The sequence below is a fragment of the Aquarana catesbeiana genome, linkage group LG02, assembly GCF_042186555.1.
Source record: "Aquarana catesbeiana isolate 2022-GZ linkage group LG02, ASM4218655v1, whole genome shotgun sequence".
Taxonomy (NCBI): Eukaryota; Metazoa; Chordata; class Amphibia; order Anura; family Ranidae; genus Aquarana; species Aquarana catesbeiana.
This window is the reverse complement of record NC_133325.1, coordinates 102,805,682-102,829,193: the sequence shown is the minus strand read 5'-3', so window position 1 is coordinate 102,829,193 and position 23,512 is coordinate 102,805,682. Positions and strand designations below refer to the sequence as shown.

General features: G+C 43.6%; 1 protein-coding gene across 1 annotated transcript in view; it reads right to left on the bottom strand.

The window, feature by feature from the left end:
• The window catches only part of SMAD9 (SMAD family member 9), a 69,606-nt gene that overhangs the window by 25,782 nt on the left and 20,312 nt on the right, over positions 1-23,512 (bottom strand). The window contains exons 2-5 of the mRNA XM_073613302.1: positions 6,247-6,776; positions 2,681-2,938; positions 2,487-2,591; positions 63-284 (exon numbers count right to left, since the gene is read on the bottom strand). Of these exons, the coding sequence (XP_073469403.1) occupies positions 63-284; positions 2,487-2,591; positions 2,681-2,938; positions 6,247-6,658 (997 nt within the window). The 5' untranslated portion in view covers positions 6,659-6,776. The remainder of the gene's footprint in view (positions 1-62; positions 285-2,486; positions 2,592-2,680; positions 2,939-6,246; positions 6,777-23,512) is intronic.

Genomic DNA, 23,512 nt, shown 5'->3' with positions numbered 1-23,512 from the left:
AGTTTACGCATTAGAAAAACATTCTAGAATGAACCGTTGATGAAGGAATTGTATTAATTTACCTTTCCCAATGTGCCGACGGGTGTTTTCAATAGTGGAGTTACGATTGACATTAGAGAGGAGGCCTAAGCAGAATCTGTTCTTGTTGTTGGTGGGATCCGTGAAACCGTCAATGAGAATACTGCGAGACGATGCCTGAAATGTTTCTCCCACCCGATTGTTCAGTTCATAATAAGCAACCGAACACCAGTGTAATGGTTCCTCGTAACAAACTGGGCGGAAATCTGTGAAAAAGCAGAATAAATGTATTCTGACAAATTAATATTGGTACTAAGATAATACAAAGATCTTTAACATACAGTAAAACCTTGGAGTGCGAGTAACGTTGTCTACGAGTGTTTTGCAAGACGAGCAACATTTTTCAAAACATTTTAACTTGATATACGAGCAGTCTTGCTATACGAGTAGCGTTGAGTAGTATGATCACAGTTTTAATGTAAAAAAAAAAGTGGAATTATCTTCAACATGTTAAAAACGATATCCAGCGTTAAGGAGTCTGGTGCTCAACCACGTAAAGCCGCTGGTGTATACAGTACGAGGTCCGGGGGGTGCTGGTTGCTTCCTGGAGAACTCCCAGCCGGCTGGGGCAGTCCTAATGTGCATTCGGAGCACCCGGTTGCTTAAAGCAACTCTGCAGTTAAAGTGACATAGCTAGGTTGGTGGCCCCACTTTCTCCACTGCAGTTGGAACAAAACTGTACACGAGAGTGTTCTGCAAAGAACACAGTAACTGCTAATATTTCTTGTTGCCACTGCCACCAAATGTCACTTTATTGAAGAGAAGTTGCTGCCTAAAGAGTCTTCAGAAATCAACATTTCCAGGGATGTCAATCTCCTTTTTCTATCCTTGGCTCAGTGATTCCTCCAGCCAATCTGTTTGTCACTACAACACAACGTAGTGGAATAGAGGTTGGAGGGAGGAACCACAAATTTTAGCGAGTCACTTTAACTGCAGTGGAGTCACTAACTTTGCTATATTGTCTGTCAGGGGTGCATGAGGGGTAGATCACAAGATTATGTTGCACACCCGTCGTGAGTGCTGCTGAGTAAGAGTTCCCCACTACTGCACAGCCAGGCACACAGCATTTCCTTCATGCACTCAAACACAGAAAACAGTTCTTGGCTTGTTTTTGTTGTTTTATTAGGTGTTCATGACTTGGATGGGGTAGGAAATTATGGGATGCCCAACTTGAAAATGTCCAGAACAACGAACAAAAAGAGACAACTTCCTCCCTATTTACAAAGGCCTTCTTCTCCCCTCCACCTGCACACACTTGGTTCCTATGCACAACTCCGGCTGATTCACTCCAGGGGAATTAACAGTCTTATTAGTTAATTCAGCAATAGCCCATTACAGGCAAGGAACATCCTGTCCCTTTGTAGATAAAGTAGCACAATGTGGAGTGAACAGCTTCACCTTCTGCCCTCCTGTATTCCCTGAGCCCAGTTCTACTGCTGCAGAAGATACCAGCCCACCTGGCTGCTTGCTTTCCCCAGTCCCCCTGACTGGCACACTTCCCCAGTCCTGCCTGACTGGCACACTACACATGGAGATCTCCCAGGGCAAGGTTAGATGAAGACTTACACCGCGGTCTTTAAGAGAGTCCTGCTACAGTTGGCAGTCTCTCCCCTTGTCCGTCCCTGTACAGTGCTGATCTACTCACTGTCTCTGCTTGCTCCTTCCTGCTGCCTCTCCTGTCTGAATCCCTCCAACTGCTTCCTGTGGTGGGATTCTTCCAGGCCAGCTTTCCTGAGTTCCCAGTCCGAAGCTCACCCCCCTCCCCCTAAGGGGTCCTTCAAGGGCCACCGACAGCCTTCTTCAGCATTACTTCTCCATCTTCCTCCTGACCTCCCTGCTGGCATGGCTCATGTTTATTTAAAGGCTCTTTAGTTCCCTGTCAGGCCCCCAACCTAGGGATTGGCTAAAGGCCTCTAAATATTCAAGGCATTTCCTCCTCACCAATGCCGTCTAGTTCTAGAACATTCTCCAATATTCCAGATACCAGAGGGAGGCACCAGAGAACTGCTAGGATGAGTCATCCAGCCCTGGCTTCTAATAACCCTGACCCAATTAATTGACTCAGTTTTAGTCCTAGAGCCAGACAATGCTTTTACCTGCACTACACTGTCTAGTAGCACACGCTAGAGGGTGCTACAACTTTAACAAATTTTATTGTCAATTAAGGCAGCTTACACCTATGTATTTAAAAAATTAATTTAGTTGCTTGCAACTCCGCTTTAGGTAGTACGCTAAATTTGTATAGGATTTGGACATGTTTAAGGTAATCTTCTAGTCCAATCTGCTATATCCTGCAGCTGCTATAGTACTGGAATTTTTTAGTAAAATGGACTTGAGACACATTTGTTCTTTCAATTTCATATTATATCCTACCAACATGGCATTTATTGATTGAGACAAATACATACCTCTGTTTGATGCTGACAAAATAAACTGGCAATCAGTGGAGTCACCAGAATGTCCGTTTTGGTTTCCAAGTATCTCTGGTGGGTTGTATGGTGGTGGAGGGGTATCTGAGGGCATAAGGAAGAAAGTTGTTTGTGAGTATACACATTTACATTTAAGACAAAAAGCTGTCACAGGAGTAATCAGTATAGTTTACCTGTAATTTGATATGGGCTTCCTGGCTCAGAGGAACTTCTGGGGGAATCAGGGTAGCCAATAGTGTTTGGAGAATGGTGGTAGATGTTGCTGGGTGAAGTAGAGAATGGAGTACAGGATGGTTGCTGGAAGGACTCGGGGAAGGTTGCATTGTGTGGCATTAGTGGGTCATTACTGAGAGAAGTGTTACGAAACTTGGCAAGCAGGCTGAGCTGTGGATTAAACTCGCTGTGTCTTGGAACTAGGACTGGTGGAAGGACTAGAAATAAATAAATGAATAAAATTAAATACTTGTCCGTGTATTTTCCTCCTTTAGCAAATACATCTATCATAATCCCCACACAGGGCTGCTAATATCTCTCCTATTCCATACCAATATTTCGAGGCACCAGATAAGGATGCCCCCTTTCTCCCATGCTCTTTGACTTTGCACTGGACCCCCTTTTCCGACTCTTAAAATTACAAACCACTTTTCAGGTCATACCTATAAGTCACAAAACCATTAAACTTACTGCTGTTGCAGACAACCTACAGCTCCCATCCCGAGTCTTGCCTCCCTCACATACTGTTTCTTATTACCACATTTTGTCAGATTTCTGGTTACGCTATTAATTTTAACAAATAAAAGGCACTTAACCTTACCAAACATCCTAAATCTCCCTGTATGTATCTCTATCAACACCTATTGGGGTGTCAATCCCTAAAAAAAAACATATTCTATATAGCACCAATATCTCCCCTCTGTTTTGCTCACCTAAAACTACTCTCACTACTTGGTCACATTTTAACATCTCCTAAATGGGTAGGGTCAGCTTAATTAAAATGGCAGCTTTCCCAAAACTTTTTTTTATACCATGCAGGTTCTTCCTATTTATCTTAAACATTCAAGTCTGAAGTGAATCTATAAGATGTGCTGGAAGTTCATTTGGGGCAGTAGGAGAGCAACTATAAGGCTATGCGCTTTACAACATCCTTCTAGTCATAGAGGGCTTAAAATGATGATTTTTTTTTTTTCTGCAACCATGGATTGCAGGAAAGAAAATCATTCCCCCATCAACACTGTCAGTATTGACAGGGGAATCCCTCCCGCTATTGTGTTCTCCCGGCGGGGGGAGGGGTGCTGTCCCTTCCGGAAGAACACAGTGATTATTGCTAGTGGCTGTAGCCGCTGGCTATAATCACATGCTAGAAATCTGACATGCTGGTTGTAATCAAGTTGATCGAAGGATCGACTTGGGTACAATCAGCCTGCCCATACATGAATCGTATCTTGGCCAGTCCCTGCTGAACCGGCCGAGATTCAAACCACACATGGGTGCCAGAAGAGGAGGAGGGTGATCTTTCTGTGCAATATCATTGCACAGAGCAGGTATGTATAATCTCTTTTTAATTAAAAAAATGCCCTTAGTATCACTTTAACCTTACAGACCTGAAGTGTACAGTATTACCTCTGTTACCAGATATATAAGGAACTGGACTCATGGCACCTCAGTGTATACTGACACCGATCTTAACCAGAATATGGTGCCTTGCTTTATTTATGTCCTCCTTATTCACAATGAGCTTTTGCCTCCAGTGATAACCACAAATTCCCTCTTGTATACTAATTGGCTCCTTGGCACAAAATTCACACTCATATGTTAAATCATTAAAAGAGAAGTATGGGTTTTTAATTTTTTTTCCCCCATTATACTTATCTTGGTGGATGCAGCATCGGTCCGATGCTGCATCTGTTCCCCGGCGTCTCTGCACTGAGAACCGAGCCACCGAACATCACTGATGGCTCGGTCCCCTCAGTTCCCCGAGCAGAAAGCTGGTGACTGCCAATCAGCAGCTCTCCTGCTCTGCTCCTCCACGCTCATTGGAGCGCTGAGCTGTGGAGGGGTGGGGAACGGGGGGCTGAGACAGCTATCAGTCCAGGCACCTGGTGGATCCAGACTCCCAGAGTCGGGATGACATGGTGCCTGGACTGATATTGGTGATTTCAGCAGAGAGTGGACTTCAGTCCGCTCTCTGCTGAAAACGGGTCACAGGAGTGCAAAACGAATTGCACTCCTGTGACCCATAGAAAAAGCCCAGCCAAACAAACTCAGGCTGGACTTCTCCTTTAGCACCCCTCTATCTCTGGCTGTGGAACAAGCTGGACTACCCAAAATCTACAGGACTCCACACTCTCAAACACTGGCTTCACAACGGTTTTCGTTACATCAAATTCTTAACTACTATTGGCACCAAACCATTACCTTCAAATGCAGCAAAGTAGACATTCTCGTACCTACCCAATACCCCATTCCTCTTTCTGAAAGTGAAATGCTATTTTATTTCTACTATTAACAAAACACTCTACCAAAAATACTGGGAAAACTCATTGGATACTCTTTTAAACGATACTAAGCCCTGCGCAATTTTAAATTTTTTTTAGGTATTTATTTACTAGGCGTAACATCATCTTTTATATTTTGCCAAACAGTTGAGAATTATATTCTGTTTTTGTGCATTAAAATTCACTAAAATGTATTTTTTAAAAAAAATGAAAAACCACTGCGCAAATACCATCTTTTATATTTTACGAAAAAATTATTTTATTTTGTGTGTACTAAAACTAATTGTGCAAATACAGTGTGACATAAAAAATTGTAGCACCCACCATTTTATTTTCTAGTGCCTCTTCTTAATATGTAATGTTTGGGGGTTCTAAGTAATTTTCTAGCAAAAAAAGTAGATTTTACACATATGTGAGAAGTGTCAAAATTGGTCCAGTGTTGGAATGGGTAATTTCATATTAAAGTGGTAGTTAACCGCAGCTGTTAAAAAAAAAAAAAAAAATCTCTGCAAGGCATTGCATACTAGCACATTATGAGAAACGTACCATAAAACAAAGCCCTCCAGTGCCGCGCTGTCACCACTAAGAAGGCTTCGCTCTTCCCCGGGTCTTCCTTCCGGGTTTGCGGCCCCCGGCTATATGAGACGCGATGACGTCACTCATGTGCATTTGCGTTTAAGGCACGGCTCTGAATGTCCGGCATTGTATGCCAGACCTTCTGAGCGAATGCGCTGGTGAGGTCGTGGGCTGCATGCACTCTGAATATCTCCTAAACAGTGCAAGTTTAGGAGGTATTCACAGTACCTACAGGTAAGCCTTATTATAGGCTTTCCTGTAGGTGTAAGTGGTGTAACAGAGTTTACTACCACTTCAATTTATATTTTTCTCCAGATTTACATGCAGATGTCCAGCAAAACAGTTACAGGGTTGGGACAACTAGAAATAATAGGACTAATGGGTAAGGGTTGTAAGGACCCCTCTGACAGTGTTTTATATATCATCCCAACCCATCACTGTCACTTTCATCCACATGTGGTGGATAGCTTGGCCTTCATATAAATGTATTAGAAATATAAATACAGGCTTGTACAATACAAAAGCAAATCATATACTGAATATTATCATCACTGGTATTATCTGAATTCAGTTATCAGAATATGTTTTATCTCATTGGTTCTTTAAGACCTCCTAACAAAAGTTGTTGAAACCTAGCTGCGGAAGAATGTTCATAAAGTAATAGTTACCTGGAGTTTCTACCCGGCGGTAATGATAAGGATTGATGCACACATCTTTCTGCTTTGATCCAAATGGGAACTCGCAGCAATCAAGTGGTTTTAACTCATGATGTGACTGCAGATCTGGCCACCTCCAGACCCTACAATAGATGACATGTGGCAGACCCTTACGATGTGATACTTGTAGCCTCCCATCCAGTGACCTTGGGATGGTGACACATTTACTGGACTGTCCCGGTGTACTGAGTGCCCTCTCCAGCTCCTCCATGGCACCCTTCTTTTTCTTCAGCTTCTTCACCAGAGAATCCACAGCCTTCTCTGCCCATTTTTCCTCTTCATCTCCTTGCTTCCAGCCCAGCAGCCGTTTTACTGCTGGGCTTGTGAAGGAGAACAAGGAACTGATAGGAGTGCTGGTGTGCATAAGACTTGTTGGGGGTAACTTGGTAGACTTCTGAAAAAACCAGATGGCTTAACCTTCTGATTTTTCTTTTTGAAATGACTCTTTCAAACCTGGTTGTTCAACATCAGATTCAAGTATTCTGTTAAAAAAACAATAGTTGCAGTCAAAGTTTTGTAAAAACAAGTATATTCTAATGACTTCAAATATTATTCTAAAGTTTATATTATTTCTTAAATAGCTTGCCTAGTCATTTTAAAAATAATAAAGAAGTTCTGTCTACAAAATTCACTTTTTCTCTTCTGAAAATCTCCATTCCAGCTGCCGGTCTTCTCCGTGGTTAAATAACAGTCACGGTCCTTCAACCCACTTCATGTAAACCCAGGCTGTCATGGGCATAACCCCTTGGGGTGTCACCATATTGACCTGGATTCACAATAAATTACGGCAGCCTTGAGGACTGCTCACTGCTGCCCCAGGTAGAAAACTCATAGGGTGTTGCGTGACTGGCCAGCCGAACCGAAGCAAAAGAGAAATTAATGAAAAAACAGTGTGGGGGGATTTTATAAAAAACATTCTGCTTATACCACCAGATAAATAATGTAAGTACACCCAAAATATACTTCTCTATTTTACAGTGAGTGGGCAATGTTCAGTCTCCCACTGGTTTTGCAATGCCGCCATCCACCCCACATGGACATGGCAACCTCAAAGTACAGCTGTTACCTATGTGTGAGTCTTTTATAAATCCCAATGAAAAATGTAATAGGTAGCATTTCTTTACCCTGCCCTATGTTGTGAATTCTCCACAGGCATATAAGGAGAACTCGGTCATTCCAATGACAACAATAGCTCTTCCTTCATCCAAGCTTTTAGCCGATCACTATATTGACTCACTTGATACTTGAACCATACCCACTTCATCCAGAAGTAAGAAATCTCTTTTGATAGGGTTTGCTTTAAAGTAACCACATGCAACAAATAAGAATGTTTAAAGCAACACAGTATCTTCTACTTTCACTCTATGGCAGGCCCCTGCAATAGAAGAAGTGTTATGCCCGCCTCTCTGTAGGCCTTTGTCTCGTACCTTTCCACCATTCCAGTGCTGCAGCCTCCATTTCACACTTCAGCATTTAAATCCTGGGGATGTAGGGAACTGGGGGGAGGGGGGGCACAACCTACGGCAGGGACGCAAGTATGCTGGACATTCTCAATGCTGAATAGATTGATGGAGGCTGCAGCTCTGGAATGGTGAAAATGTAGGAGACACAGGCCTACGGAGAGGTGGGAATAACACTTCTTTTATTGCAGGGACCTGTCATTTAGATTTTTGGGGGGCAACTGGCAGGGTCTCTTTAAAGGAAACCTGTACTGTGAAAAATATACAGACTTTTGTTGCTCACTCCCTTCTGAAAATGTGAGATCTCTGGCTTTCTGAGTCCATGGTCCTGGAAAAAGCATGCAGCAATTCTAGTCCAATGTATGAAGGTCCTATTGTAAATGTCTTTGATATAACATTTTAGAACCTCACTCCTCTGCCAGGCATGCTTAACAGCATATCTCTTCATATTCTCATGTTTTATGAGACAGTTTATGACTTTTGACAGTTACAAAAGGTATTATGTGAAAAAAGTGCACCTGTCATGAGAAAAAAAAAGAAGTAGCAACTACTGATTTACTTATGAATATGCTAACTGCTGGGTTAGCATGGTCATCCTGTTTCTTCAGTGGCTTACTGGTTAGCACTTCTGCTATACAACACTGGGGTCCTCGGTTTGATTCCTGGCTAGGATGCTACCTGCATGAAGTCTGTATGTTCTTCTGTTTGTGTGGATTTTCTCCCACAATCCAAAGATATACGGTTAATTGACCCCTGTCTAAAACTGGCCCTAGTATACAGTATGTATGCATGTGGGATTAAGAATTGTAAGATCCCTAAGGGCCGGGACTAATGTATAAAATGCTGTGTCAATTGCTGGTGCAGTTATGTTATAAATAGCTTTTGACTAATTGACCCAAAAAGCATGCAGACCAGGAGTCCAGACTTCATTTGCAGCTTACCAGTTCTGGGTTAGGCCTCTTTGACACAGATGATCCGTTCAGGTCCGCCTGTCAGTTTTTTAGGCGGACCTGAACGGACGCTCCATAGACCTCTATGGAGCGTCGGATGTGAGCGGTGACATGGCCGATCTGAAAAAGTGTCATGCCCCGTACACACGGTCGGACTTTGTTCGGACATTCCGACAACAAAATCCTAGGATTTTTTCCGACGGATGTTGGCTCAAACTTGTCTTGCATACACACGGTCACACAAAGTTGTCGGAAAATCCGATCGTTCTAAACGCGGTGACGTAAAACACGTACGTCGGGACTATAAACGGGGCAGTGGCCAATAGCTTTCATCTCTTTATTTATTCTGGGCATGCGTGGCACTTTGTCCGTCGGATTTGTGTACACACGATCGGAATTTCCGACAACGGATTTTGTTGTCGGAAAATTTTATCTCCTGCTCTCCAACTTTGTGTGTCGGAAAATCCGATGGAAAATGTCCAATGGAGCCCACACACGGTCGGAATTTCCGACAACACGCTCCGATCGGACATTTTCCATCGGAAAATCCGACCGTGTGTACGGGGCATGACAGAGAAAAAACCCACTTTTCCATCCATCTGCGGATCAGATCGGTGACAACGGACTCTACGGTCTGTCTTCATCCGATCCCCCATAGGGGAGAGCAGCGCTCTGACAGGTCCGTCCCTGCACAGTATGCAGAGACAGACCTGTCATCTGCCTGCTCAGCGGGGATCGACGGAGCGATCCCACGCTGAGCAGAGCAGGTTCCGTACACGGACACGTCAGTGTGAAGGAGCCCTTAGTGACCTGTTAAGAACTGAGGCCTGAGACAGCAAGGCCAATTTGAGTTGTACTTCACTCATGACAGGGACCCTTTACGATATTTTCATATCCACAACTGTCATTTATTTATGGTTTGCATAATGGATTTTACAGTAATGCCGCGTACACACGGTCGGAATTTCCGACAACAAATGTTCGATGTGAGCTTCATGTTGGAAATTCCGACCGTGTAGGCTCCATTGGACATTTGCTGTCGGAATTTGCGACAACAAATGTTTGAGAGCTGGATCTCAAATTTTCCGACAATAAAATTTGTTGTTGGAAATTCCAAGCGTGTGTACCCAATTCCGACGCACAAAATTCCACGCATGCTCGGAATCAAGCAGAAGAGCCGCACTGGCTATTGAACTTAATTTTTCTCGGCTCGTCGTACGTCTTGTACGTCACTGCATTCTTGACGTTCGGAATTTCTGACAACATTTGTGCGACCGTGTGTATGCAAGACAAGTTTGAGCCAACATCCGTTGGAAAAAAATCCACGGTTTTGTTGTCGGAATGTCCGATCGTGTGTATGCGGCATAAGAGTAGCTTTCCATCATTGTATTTGTCAGCTGTGACTGATTTGCAGGGACAAACCTTGAAGGTTTGTTCATAGAAATATTTATGGGTTTCAGAACTGACCAACTAGTATTATGAAACCCCAACGTTTTATATTAAAATCAAGCAAAGTCTTCTATCATTTCTTTCTTATATTATTGTATAATAGTTAAAGTGCAGTATTTATTGAGAGGCAGCAGTTAAATTACAAAAAGTATTCTTATTTCAATTTTAAGTGTATGTATTGCCAAAATGAAACTTTTTGTTTTTGTTTACATAAAGTAGGGAAGAGTAAAGCAGGGTATACATGGACCGTAAATCAGCCGGTTCAGCAGGAACCAGCGTAATTTTGGTCTGCGTGTACCGCTGTCTGTTCTAACAACCGGCTTCTGCCGAACGGTCATGCTGGAAACCCATCATTCTACCAGTGCTTGCAGTCAATACCTGCAGTCTAGATATGATCTGTGTATTCTTGGGGGGACAAATCCACCACTAACAGAATACAATAGAACAGCGGGAGACATCCCTGCATCTACATCGCTTGTGTTGGTGTGGGGATCTGACAGGTTTTTTTTTAGTAAAAAAAAAAAAAAATGAACATGTATACCCTGCTTTAGACTTTAAACTATTGCCGTCTTTCTCCCTGCTGAGGTTCACTCTTTCTTGGTGACCAGTGACCACTGTCATTGAGACATAAAGAAATGAAAATTCCAGAATTGTCAGAGGTGCCAGCAGAACAGTGGAGGTGAAATCTTACAATGTGGAAACCTGTTCAGGTGACAACTGTCTTGGAGGTAAATTCCCCTCACTATGTAAAGGTTTCATCTCACTTCTGATAAATCTCTTGAAATTCGCTTTGTGGGTGGCCCTGTCTGTACCCTGCCACCCGACATCTGAAGGAGCTGGGTGGAAAAAAAAGGCCAACAGATGCAGCCACTCTTTGGGTATTCTGACCGCAACTTGCCGTCATAATTTAATAGCCAGTACTGCAGATTTATCCATCCATGCAATATAATGTGGATGGAGTAATCTCTTAATTTTTTTTTTATCTCAGCCTGCAGTGTATGGCCAGCTTAAAGAGGAACTTCAGTTGCTCCTATGATTTTTTTTTTTTTTTTATTTAGCCCCACTTATCTGTTACGCAGGTTAAAAAACCTGCCAATTTAAACTGTGGAATGTAGCACAAATGTATTTCAAATGCACAAATACATCTCAATTATCAGACATGTCACACTATGGTGAGTTGCCATATGTTGCACTGGGTTACACTACATGTGTGTTGCCTTAGTGCTTTGGGGTGCTATTCAAAATTAACACATGTAACATGTGTGCATTGCTGCAATTCATAGATGTCAATCGACCCTTACTGACTTAGGGATTATACCCCTGTACCCAGGGCTTTTTTTCAGGGGGAACTTGGTGGAACTCAGTTCCACCACCTCTGGCTCAGACCCTTTGGTGCCTGTTGACCACAATCACTTGTAAACACAGAAGCCTGGTAAGTGACAACTCTGCACTCTGTATGTAATGCATTCCTGGTATTTAATGCCCCTTTAAGACCCTCCTACTGTTTTCGTGAAATTTGACTGAACACACCCACTATTTGATGGGATTTGGAGGGTGTGTGTAGGGGGAGGGGTTTTGTGGGGCCGTGGTTAAGTTCCAGCACTTATTGTTTGAGAAAAAATGCCCTGCCTGTACCTCTTCTATATGCTGGCATCCTGTAAATAGTTGTACTTGGTGCAGGCCCCCTCCTCTCTCAGGTATGCTACTGGCTTTTTCTGCCATTATTCACTTTTTTTTTTGCGTACCCCCAAACGCCCTAATGGGGAATACTGGTCTAGGGTTTAAGAAATAAGAAGAAATACTTACCTTATTGTTTCAGTCAGCACACTGCTCTTCTCTCACAATGTGGGCAGGTCTTTAAGGCCCTACAGTGCAGGACTGCTGGTTCTGCAAGTCATGTAGAGAGGCCGCAATTGCATGACCAGCAAAGAGTGGAGGCTTCAAGGGACAGGTTGCATGGCAGTGAGGAAGCCCTAATCTAAATGGGCATTTGGGCCTTGCTATGTGGGAAGGGGGTTAATACTTTTTTTAATGATGACTGGAGTAGAGCTAGCTATTATTATTTTTATTGAACTGCATTGCTTGCTGCTTTCCTTTTATACCAATCTGGAGCGCTCATCTATTAAACACTATGATTCATCCATCTTATTTTTGATGCTGAGTCTTTATCTAAATCTGCATACATACAACAGGGGCAGGAGTCCTCTGTTTTTTTGCTGAAGAGGCTGGGGGAGAAAGGGGCCCCTTCATGTTTGACCTGCAATTCAATTAAAATGTTTACTTTATTTTAAATTCCCCTTTTTATGATGTCAACAGTCATCATGTTCATCATCCATTCATAAAATCACATCATGTCCTGCCTGGGTAGACCATTATATGCCATATTAAGCTGAGGAGAGCCTACTGCAATGTTCACCTATGGCAGGGGTACTGAATTAAAATTCAGAGGTCTGATCAGTAAAATTTTCTTCCAGCAGAGATCCAAATCATGTTTGTCCAATGACTCAGGTCCTTCACATCACATCCCCCTCCTCTTATATCACAACCCTGTGCTTAAATCAGTGACCTCTGTAGTGTTCTGTATCCCACTTCACATCACTCTCACCTCCCTCACAGTAGAGATCTCTGACCCTTTACATCAACGCCCCCAGTATTCCTTTCTGCCCCCTTTACATTACCCCCCGCCACACACACACACACACACATACACATACACACACACATACACACACACACACACACACACACTAGCATGCTCTGCTCCTTCACATCACCCCCCAGTAGTACATTTTTTCCCCCTCCACACAGTAGCATGCTCCCCCCTTTACATCACCCCACCTCAAAGTAAAGCTCTTTGTAAGTTCACAAGCATCCTCCGCTCCCCCATCCTTCAGAGCAAGGTCCTCTTCCCCCTTCACTCCGCTACCTGACAGGTACACGGGGCAGAGAGCGGGAGGCAGGACAGATCGACAGCGAGAGGCACAGTAGTGATACTAACAGCAGCGGAGGCTAAGGGACAGAACTAGGTCCGCGACGGCGGGACCGGATGGGACAGTGACTTGGTCCTGATCCGAACCACGGTCCACCATTTAGTGATGCCTGACCTATGGTATTACTGCATAGAAAGTCATCTGAACACAAAATGTTGCGCTTCTCTCCATTAAATTGATTTTGGATATTCAGCTCAACTAACCTCCTAACAATTTCAAACAGGTGACTGTAAATCCTAAAAAAATAAATTTCGTGTAGGTTATAGATACTTTGTAGTCTTTAAAATAAATGTACAAGTCTGTGATTGCCTTCCAAATCCAAGAAGCATTTACAGACTATCAACAACTGTTTGCTCATCGCCTGTCTCCACCCGCAGCCAGCCACATGAGCCATGTCATAGCAGGCATTAATGGCAGCTCTATAAGCTTTATTTGTTTAGCCTTGCGAAAAGAGAAGATGTGACAGCAGATCAGTGAGCATCGCTGTTTATATTGTACAAATGTTTTTCTTTATAGAGGGCTTGGAGAAGAACACTGATCCCTTTTGAGTCAAATGAAATTACTAGCCGGTGACATCAGCGTGAACTAGAACACCATTCTTGTCAATGGGAGCCAAGCCAAGATTGTCAATTAAGGACAGAGCCATAGTACGCACACTATGTCATATCACTGCTGACCTTTTTAATGCCAAGTCTTTCTGCTCAGTGCTATTTTCTGAGTATCCAGTACTGCTAAATAGGCACAATAGGGATGAACACAAAACATGTATTCCATGAAATACGACCTTGATGGAAAACTGTCAATTTTCTTTTGCAAACTGTTTGGTCAAAGTATCAAAACAATAGCAATACAATCCAAATATATACTAAAGTAACAAGAAAAAAGGAGAAGAATTGTCAGCATAAAGACATACAGGTGATACAGGTGTGATAACGCTGCACACAATATATAAATATATATAAAGTCACATGAAGAGTTCTAGACCTCATATGTATACACCACAGATCAAAACCAGCATCAAGACAAAACAGATAAAAAGTATTTCATTGATAGAATTAGTTCAAAAACAAATGTTGATTTCTCAACAACAGTTCCATGGAATCCTTGGGCTTCCTTGAGCAATGAGCAATACCTGCTGTTCAGATACCTTCCCACTGACACTATTGATTTTTAGCTATCTGCAGGGCTTTTGTTCAGCAGGAACACGGGGGAACGCAGTTCTGGCACTTCCAGCACCTCCAGCACTGAATGTATGTAATGGCAAGGGGTTCAGGGTTTATTGATGCTCTGCTGGGGGGATTAAGACCCCTTTACACACGTGTTGCAGTGCTTCGAAAGCGCTTTTCAGGCACTTCGGAAGCGATGCCCATTCACAGCAATAGGCAGGGGCGTTTTGGGATCGCTGCATACACCGCTCCCAAACCATCCCAAAGATGCTGCTTGCAGGGCTTTTTCTAACGTCCCGCAAGCGCACCGTCCGGGTGTGAAAACACTCAGGCTTTCACACTCGGGCAGCATGGGAGGCAGTTTTCAGGCGCTTTACAGGTGCTATTTCTAGCTCTAAAATGCCTGAAAACTGCCTCAGTGTGAAAGGGGTATTATTGTTACTGCAGGGGATCTATTTTTACGGGGCAGGAGGGTGTCTATTATTGCTAAGGAGCTCCATCGTTGCTGGTGGGAGATATACCGTTGCTGGAGGTGGGTCTTATGCTGCTGAGGATCAGTTGTTGCTGGGAGGGATCTATGGGGGAGGGGGCATTTAGTCGCGGGTGATCCATTGTTGCTGGGGGGTCTATTGTTGCTGGCTGCAGGGAAATCTATTATCGCTGCCAGGGATCTTTTGTTGCTGGGGGAGGGGGTATTTTGTTGTGAGTGGTCCATTGTTGCTGGAGGGATCTATTGTTGCTGGCTGCATGGGATCTATTTTACTGCATTTCTTATTATCATTAACAAATTCCATACAAATTACTTAGTATCACAATTGTTATTTGGTTCTGTAATCTCTAAAAGGGGCAGTACTGGGTGTTGGGTAGGGGGTGTAACCAAAGAATGGTACAGGAGGTGGGTAGGGGTGGAGACCAGGGGTGACATAGAAAGGGGGAGTTCCTGCACATATTTTCTGAGAACAAAAGCCCTGGCTATCTGTCATTCTTCCCAATGACCACAAGTGTAAGGAGCATGCTTCCCAGTGACCAACACACTCATGTATCATAAGTTGTAGATATTGTAATTTTTAGCAGGGGCTCCCTGGGACCAGAAAGTTATTTCAAGGGTTCCTCTGTGTTGAAAAGGTTGAGAAAGGCTGACATGGAGGGAGCACAGAGTCGTGGTGTGAAAAAATTATTTACATTAACATTTTTTAGGCAACACTGTCAATAATTTGGGAGAATGGAATTGAGGTTTATTTCCAGTTCAGAGCAATAGTCCATTGTGTAGCTAGATAAATCATATGTATTAATTCTCTAATGCCGTGTACACAGTGCACACGACCGGGTTTTCCGCCAGAATAAACTCTGACGGTTTTTTCGACGGAGTTCCAACGGAGTTCCGCTGAAACGGACTTGCCTACACACGATCACACCAAAGTCTGATCGTTTAGAACGCGATGACGTACGACGGGACTAGAAAAAGGAAGTTCAATAGCCAGTAGCCAATAGCTGCCTTTGCCTCGTTTTTGGTATACAGACGAACGGTTTTCCCAATAGCAACTGATTCCGTCGGAAAGATTTGAAACATGTTCTATTTCTAGGTCCGTCAGAATTTTCGAAAGAGAAAGTGCGATGAAGCCCACACAAGATCGGAATGATTCTGTCGGACCTTTTCTGCCGGAAAGTCCAGTCGTGTGTACGTGCCATTAGTGATATGGGATATCTGGTAGTGGAGAATATAGTAGACACATACAGTGCCTTGAAAAAGTATTCATACCCCTTGACATTTTCCACATTTACACATTTTGTCATGTTACAACCAAAAAGAGATGTAGAGTGTTTCTGTGATCTTAATAGTTCTGTAAATTAAAGTGTTTGTTAACCCCTAAAACATAAAAAAATAAATCCTGTTCCCTAAAAGCATGTTATACAGCACAGTGCTTGTGCTGTGTCATTTGGCCCCCTGTAACACCTAAAAAAACCTGGCTGATCCTGCCAGGTTCTGCCCTCCCCTATGTAAACTGACCACAGTGCATCATGGCTGCTGAGCCATGACCATGGCCAGTTTACATGCCTCCGTCATCCGCAATCTGCTATCTGTCTCCTCTCTGCTCCTGTGTCCTCCTCCCCCCTCCCCTCCATGCCTGTCAGCTCGTGACAGTGCCTCCCCCTTCTGCTGCTTGCATAACTGTAACATGTATCTGTATGTGATTTATTAAAAAAAATACTGTAAATACCTCATTTAAGAATTTAAGAGCCAAGATCCGCGATCACATGACCGGCCAGCTCTCTCCTCCCCCCCTCCCGACTGATGTCAGCAGGGAAATCTCAGCCCCTCCCGCTGCATCTGTCAGAGGAGGAAAGGAGAGAGCTGGCCGGTCATGTGGTTGCAGATCTCGGCTCTAAAATTAGGTATTTACAGCATTTTTTTTTTTATAAATCACACACAGAGGGAGACACTACAATAGGAGACAGCACTGATGGTGCATACATGTTAGAGTGGCTTAACAACCACTTTAATGATCACAGGTGCAATGCTCTGCAGGCTCCTAAGAAATAAAATGCATGTTTTTTTTTACCTGCAAAAAATGTGAGTTTATTTTTATTTATTTTTTTTTAAGTGAACTTATCCTTTAAAGCATTTTATATCTCAGGGTGGCAATGTTGCACCTCCATACATACCGTACAGTGAGTGAGCACTGTCACCTTACAACACAAACGGATTGATTTACTAATACTGGAGAGTGCAAAATCCAATGCAGCTGTGTATGGTAGCCAATCAGCTTCTAACTTCAGCCTGTTCAATTACGCTTTGGAAAAAAAAAACCCGAAAGCTGATTGGTTTCTATGCAGAGCTGCGCCAGATTTTGCACTCAGCAGTTTTAGTAAATCAATCCCAAAGTGTTTTACTAGCAGGATCACCCATTAAAATCAATGAAAAAAAGGCATGAAAACAAGAAGACTAACGCAGCCACCACATTTAAGAATTGGAAATTTGCAATATATTCAATTTTTGTTCTTGGATTTCAATACACTTTAATGAAAAGCTGCAGTGTTGACAGGACAATGTTGAAGGACATGACAGCGTTGGATCTGGAGGTGTGCAGGAGGTAAGTATAAGACCCTTTTCACATTGGGTGGATTCCACCAAGAGTTCACCTGCGTAGCAGGGAATCTGTCCACTGAGCAGGCGGATGGCTTGTCCATGCATAAGCAGAGCGGACACAGCCCACTCTCCTCTATGGGTGGTCCGATGTAAACGGACTGCCTGTCCATTTATACCCGATGGCCTTCTGATCCGAGCCACTAGATGGATGGGGAACAGATCCCCATCCATTTGTCTTTAGCGGATAGGATCGGATGTCGGCGGGTGTAAACCGACACATGTCCATTTACAACCGCCGCTCCACAGAGAACAATGTTTTACTATCCATACACAATATTTCACCACATTATTGCTTAAATCTGAACAGTTTACAATATCAGACAAATATTTTCACACTTATGTCACAAAGAACGTGATTGGAGGAAAAATAACAATGCACAAAATGTTGCAAAACTCGTTTGACTTCAACATGATCTCTGGATTGAATTATTTTTACTTTTAATCTTTTCTGCACATTTGGCTGTGTGCTTATAGGTCATCCACTCTCAAATAATAAAATATACTGTATATAGATTGGAAAGAGCCTTGGACCGTTCCTAGAGATATGGAGGAGTTTAATAAAATAGGAGTTTTATGGGTTGGTGCACAGGGATAGATCTTTGAAGAGTGTACATTCCTGAAGGATAAATCAAAACCAATCCTGTTTTGTCTAGCACAATTCTGCATTATGGGAAGATGTTTTCTACATAAGATTTATATGTATAGTTCACTGCACATGTACCAGAATTTCTGGGTTTTTATTCCAGCAGAAAACAACAATTTCAAATGAATGGGTTCCTTCATGTGTAGGATACCTAGAGCCACCCATATTGCAAGTAAACATGTCATGAAAGGACTGCCATTGCTGATCCCATTCTGAAAATGCTAAATGTCTGGCTATAACAGTGGAACTAAACTCCCCTGTCCACTAAGGACAGTATTGGCCTCTACTGTATGTAGACCTGCATTTGCTATGGTGCCGCACATATGATAAGCCATGAGACCAGCTATCTGAGGTCTTGAAAGATCAGAAAAGAGTTAACAAAGGCTCAATGGCAGAGGTGGCTCTAGGCTTTGTGAGGCCTTAGGCAAAACTTAGACATGAGGCCCCACTCATTCCCCTAATGGGAAAAACAAATCAAGGGACTCGTCCGTCAGCTGCGCAGCAGGCCTTCCCTTAACAACAGATGAATCATCAGCTGTCGGTGAGGTTCCCCGCTGACAGCTGAATGAAAAAAAAAAAAAAGTGAAAAAAAATGACATGGTGTTGCCCCCCAATCCATACCAGGCCCTTTGGGTCTGGTATGGATTTATAAGGGTACCCCATGCCAAAGTAAAAAAAAAAGTCATTTCCCCCCCCCAAATCCATACTAGACCCTTATTTGAGCATGCAGCTAGACAGGCCAGGAAAGGGAGGAGGGGGATGAGCCATACCAGGCCACATGCCCTCAACACAGGGGGTTGATGGGGACAAGGGCCTCTTCCCCACAACCCTGGCCGGTGGTTGTGGGGGACCGTGGGCAGGGTTTTTTTTTTTCATTCAGCTGACAGCTGATTATTCATTTGTTGTTAAGAATGTGGTGGTCGGCTTCCTGGCCTGCTCCTTAACAACCAGCTATTCGCTGGTTATTAAGGACTCCGGCGCCCCCACTCCTGAGTGAGACAGGGCTCTTAACACTGCCTGAGCACAGCAGTGTTAGGGTCCCCTGTCCCTGAAAACTGAAGTAATGTGTTAGGAAAATTGGGCTGCCGCAAGGCCCCTGTGAGCATGAGGCCTTAGGCAACCGCCTATTTTGCCTAATTAAAGAGCCACCTCTGTTCAATGGCAACTGTGACATTTATCACCAGAGGCATGCCCTGAATGTAGCATACACTGCGTTTGTGCTAGTACACAGGATGCAAATGAAACCACTGCAGAAAATGACACTGGTACATTTCATTAAAGTAATACTAAACTGTCAGTTTTTTAAAAATTTAATAAATCAGCTGCTGAACGTGCTTAAAAGAAATGGACGGTTTAATATCACTTTAATGAGTCTGCATCTTTTTTATATTTTAATCCTTGCCTATGATCTTGAGTATGTAGCTTCTTTTTATTTTAACTCCTGACTATGTTCCCGTTTAACTTGGTGCCATGACCGCTGCCCCAGGTTTCCTGTTTCAGGATGGCTCTTTTCTCTCACAGCATCCTATTGAGCTACCCTTGCATGCATTGGCTAGAGTTATGTCTCTCTCCACTGTATGCACCAATAGAAATCCACAGCCCCATAGATTAGGGCAGGAAGGCTTTCCCCTGCTCCTCCCCCCTTCTCCAGGCTAACAGGCTGATTGGAGGCTGCACTGTCCACTGTTAACTCTTTCCAGACAGGAAGTTCAGGGAAGCAACACTGAACGAGTAGGAGCCAGCAGCATTCAAAGTTAGTGCTGGGGTAAATATTTTAACAAATAGTTTACTGGGAAATTTTTATTTTACTGTGCTCAATGTGTCAACACTAAAAAAAAAACGAGTGCAGCCACCGCATCTAAGAATTAGTAAACTGCTATATATAATAAATGTTTGCTTTTGGGTTTAACACCATTTTAAAGCAAATCTGACGTGTCAGATCAGAGGACGGTTGTGTACTATTTATATTCAAATTGGATGAGCAACGTAGAGTTGGTGTGGTGCAACAGAAGACAGGTTTTCCTTTCATGCAAGGAATGTCAGTTTTCGTGTATAACTGGTTAAATGCCAGTGAGCCTAATCAATAAAGTAGAACTATAACCCCTGTCAGATTTTGTTTTGTTTTTTTGCCATCTGTGCCCATTGGGGAGATTTCCTTTCACTTCCTGCCCCATAGCCAAACAGGAAGTGAGAGGAAATCCCTGCAAATTAAAGTGGTTCTAAAGCCTAAAGGTTTTTCATTCTATGCATTAAGGTGAAAAACCTTTCCGTGCTGCAGCTCCTCCCCAGACACCCCCCCCTTTTCCTTGACTGAGCCCGATCCGATTTAGTGATGTGCAGGAGCGCAGCGGCTCCCACAGTTTGGGCAGATTGATAGCAGCGAGGCTGTCAATCAAGTGCTGTGAAATGGGAGCAGGGGGGTGGGGCTGAGTCCTGCTATCTGTGTCAATGGACGCAGCAGCAGGGCTTCGGGAGCGAAAAACGAATGGGTGGCCCCATGGAAAGCGGCTTTCCGTGGGGGCATCTGCTGAAGAGGAGGGACCTGGAGTGCTGGCGGGGACCCCAGAAGAAGAGGATCGTGGGTGCTCTGTGCAAAAGCATTACACAAAGCAGGTAAGTATAACATGCTTGTTATTTTAAAGGAGAAGTCCAGCCTGAGCTTGTTTGGTTGGGTTTCTCCTCTGGGTCACAGGAGTGCAATTCGTTTTGCACTCCTGTGACCTGTTTTCAGCAGAGAGCGGTCTGAAGTCCGTTCTCCGCTGATGTCACTGCCATCAGTGAAGGCACCGCGTCATCGCGACTTCCAAGTCTGGATCCGCCAGCTGCCTTGATTGATTGCGGTCTCAGCGAGCCGCTGAGACGATGAGACAACCTCTCCCCGCCCCTCCACAGCTCAGCGCTCCAAGAGAAGCAGAGAGGAGAGGTGCTGACTGACAGTCAGCAGCTCTCCTCTTGGGGATCTGTGAGAACCGAGCCATCGGCGGTGTTTGGTGGCTCGGTTCTCAGTGCAGAGACAGCGGGGGACAGCTGCAGCATCAGTCTGACGCTCCATCCACCGAGGTAAGTATGAATCAAAAAACAAAACAAAAATACATACTTCTCCTTTCATTTTAAAAACCCCCGAAGGTTTAAAATCACTTTAAGATCCCTTTCACACCGAGGGCGCCTGCAATCTGCCCTCAAACAGCTGCAGCATTGTCTCCAGTGCGTGGTGCTCTCGGGCTTTCACACCGGAGCGCTGCGCTGGCAGGACGGGAAAAGAAGTCCTGCCAGCAGCTTTTTTGGAGCGGTGAAGGAGCGGCATGTTTACCGCTCCTCCACCGCTGCTCCCGATTGAAATCAATGGGGCAGCGCTGGGATACCACCGGCAAAACGCTGCTATTGCGGCGCATTGCGGGCGGTTTTAACCCTTTCTCGGCCGCTAGCGGGGGGTAAAAGCACCCCGCTAGCGGCCGAAATGAGTCACTAATCCGACGGTAAAACGCCGCTAAAAATAGCGGCGTTTTACCCCCGACGCTATGGGCGGCCCGGTGTGAAAGGGCTCTAAGGGAATCCCTTGGGACTCCCCTGGTCACCGGACACCAATTTGTTTCTACAAATATCTTTATGGATTACTTATTTGTTTCTAAAAAAAAAAAGTATAAAAACTGTGAACCCCAAAGCTAGCCATATACTTTTCAAACTGATTGAACAATCGTCCTTACATCTACCAACAATTATGTAGTATTAGAGCCAGCCTGACTATATAAAAATGTAATGTTTAGCGCCAATTCACATCTACGTGGCTTCGACAGCTGACATCCTGCACGCCTTCATTGCAGCTTGCAACTTCATTACCAGAAGTCAATGCAAGTTGCGATGAAGTCGCCAAAAGTAGTGCAGGAACCTTTTTCTAAGTCAATGCGACTTGAGTCGCACCAGTTAGAACGGTTCCATTGCCATTATTGGGGTGCAACTTGTCATGCAAATTTGAACCCTCAAGTCGCATTACAAGTCGCGGCAGTGTGAACCGGCATCTATTACACAGCTTTGGAAGATCTAAAGAAGACTGACATTCACATTGCTAGGTGTATGGTCAGCTTCAGCCAAGTGTAATTCATTATATTTAGCAGACAAAAGCTGGAAGTGAGCTTAGTTCAGAAAAACGCAGAAGGAAAAGTACACACTACCTCTATAATTAGGCTCCAAAATGTTCTGTTTACTTCTAGTTGAGATGACCAGTTTACATTCAGACATCTTATCTTTAATCTGGCACAGAAAAGTGAGTATTTGGTGACAAGTTGTAGGGTGAGTGATAATGATGTACATAGAAAAGAATGCTTGCTATGTTCTATTTTATGTTTGGAAACAAATCTGTGCAGCAGACTGTTGCGAATACGTCATGTTCTGCTGACTGATCGAGGGCAGGTTCATTGAAGACAAAATAAATCGCTTTAAATGCTATAGGATTATGTGTTTGCACAGACATGGCAAAATGCAACACTTGCTGCAAAAGACTCTTAGGTATTATTGAGATATTCTAACTGGCTGTAACTGGCAGGTGGCAGAATATCCCGAAACGGACTTGTTCCACCAAATAAAACATTACATTAAATACCACATTTTGTAAGCTAAGGCTGGTCAGATGTGCATGGGATTGATTGGGTAATTATTATAATATTTGTGGAGTTTTCATTTAGGGTGCAAGCATACTTGGCATCAAAAATGCCGCTTTTATAGTTGTTTGATGCTTTTTTTGCCTTTAAACGCACCTAGGCACACATAGGCATCTACATGCAGGAGCATTTAGGCTTCATGTACACGGGACGTTGTTTAACCTCTCCTGAATGATTTAACTTGACAGCTAGAAACCGGCGTCTAAAAACGTCCGTTTAGCCGCGTTTACTTGCCGTGTTTAGCCACGTTTGCGTCTAGAAGCGTTTTTAATGTCTGTAAACGAAACACTGCTAAACACGAGTTACCGCGTTTAGCAGCGTTTACAAGCTGTTACAGGCGTTTGGCATTTCAAATGCCTTTGAACATCCGTCTGAACCCATTTTTTTGCATTCCAAAAAATGCTTCTAAACTCAACTGCCTAGAAACTACTATAAACGATCCTGTGTACATGTACTGATAAGATAACATAGAGAGTTCAGGGGCAGCTGAAAAAAATGCCCAACTGCTCCTAAATGTCCATTTAGCAGCAGTGTGCATGAGGCCGAGGTAAAGAAATCACTTGCGTGTTCAGGAGAGGAATGTTTTAGCAGAAAAAAATCTCGAGTGCACCTAAATGCCTGTAAACGCACCTAAATGCTAGGTGTCTAGGGGAGGAAAAAAATGCCCTGTGTGCATGAGGCCTTAATCATACCACACTTAAAGTTACAAAACATAAACAATGTTTTCAGTGCAATAATAAAAAAATAAAAAAATTAT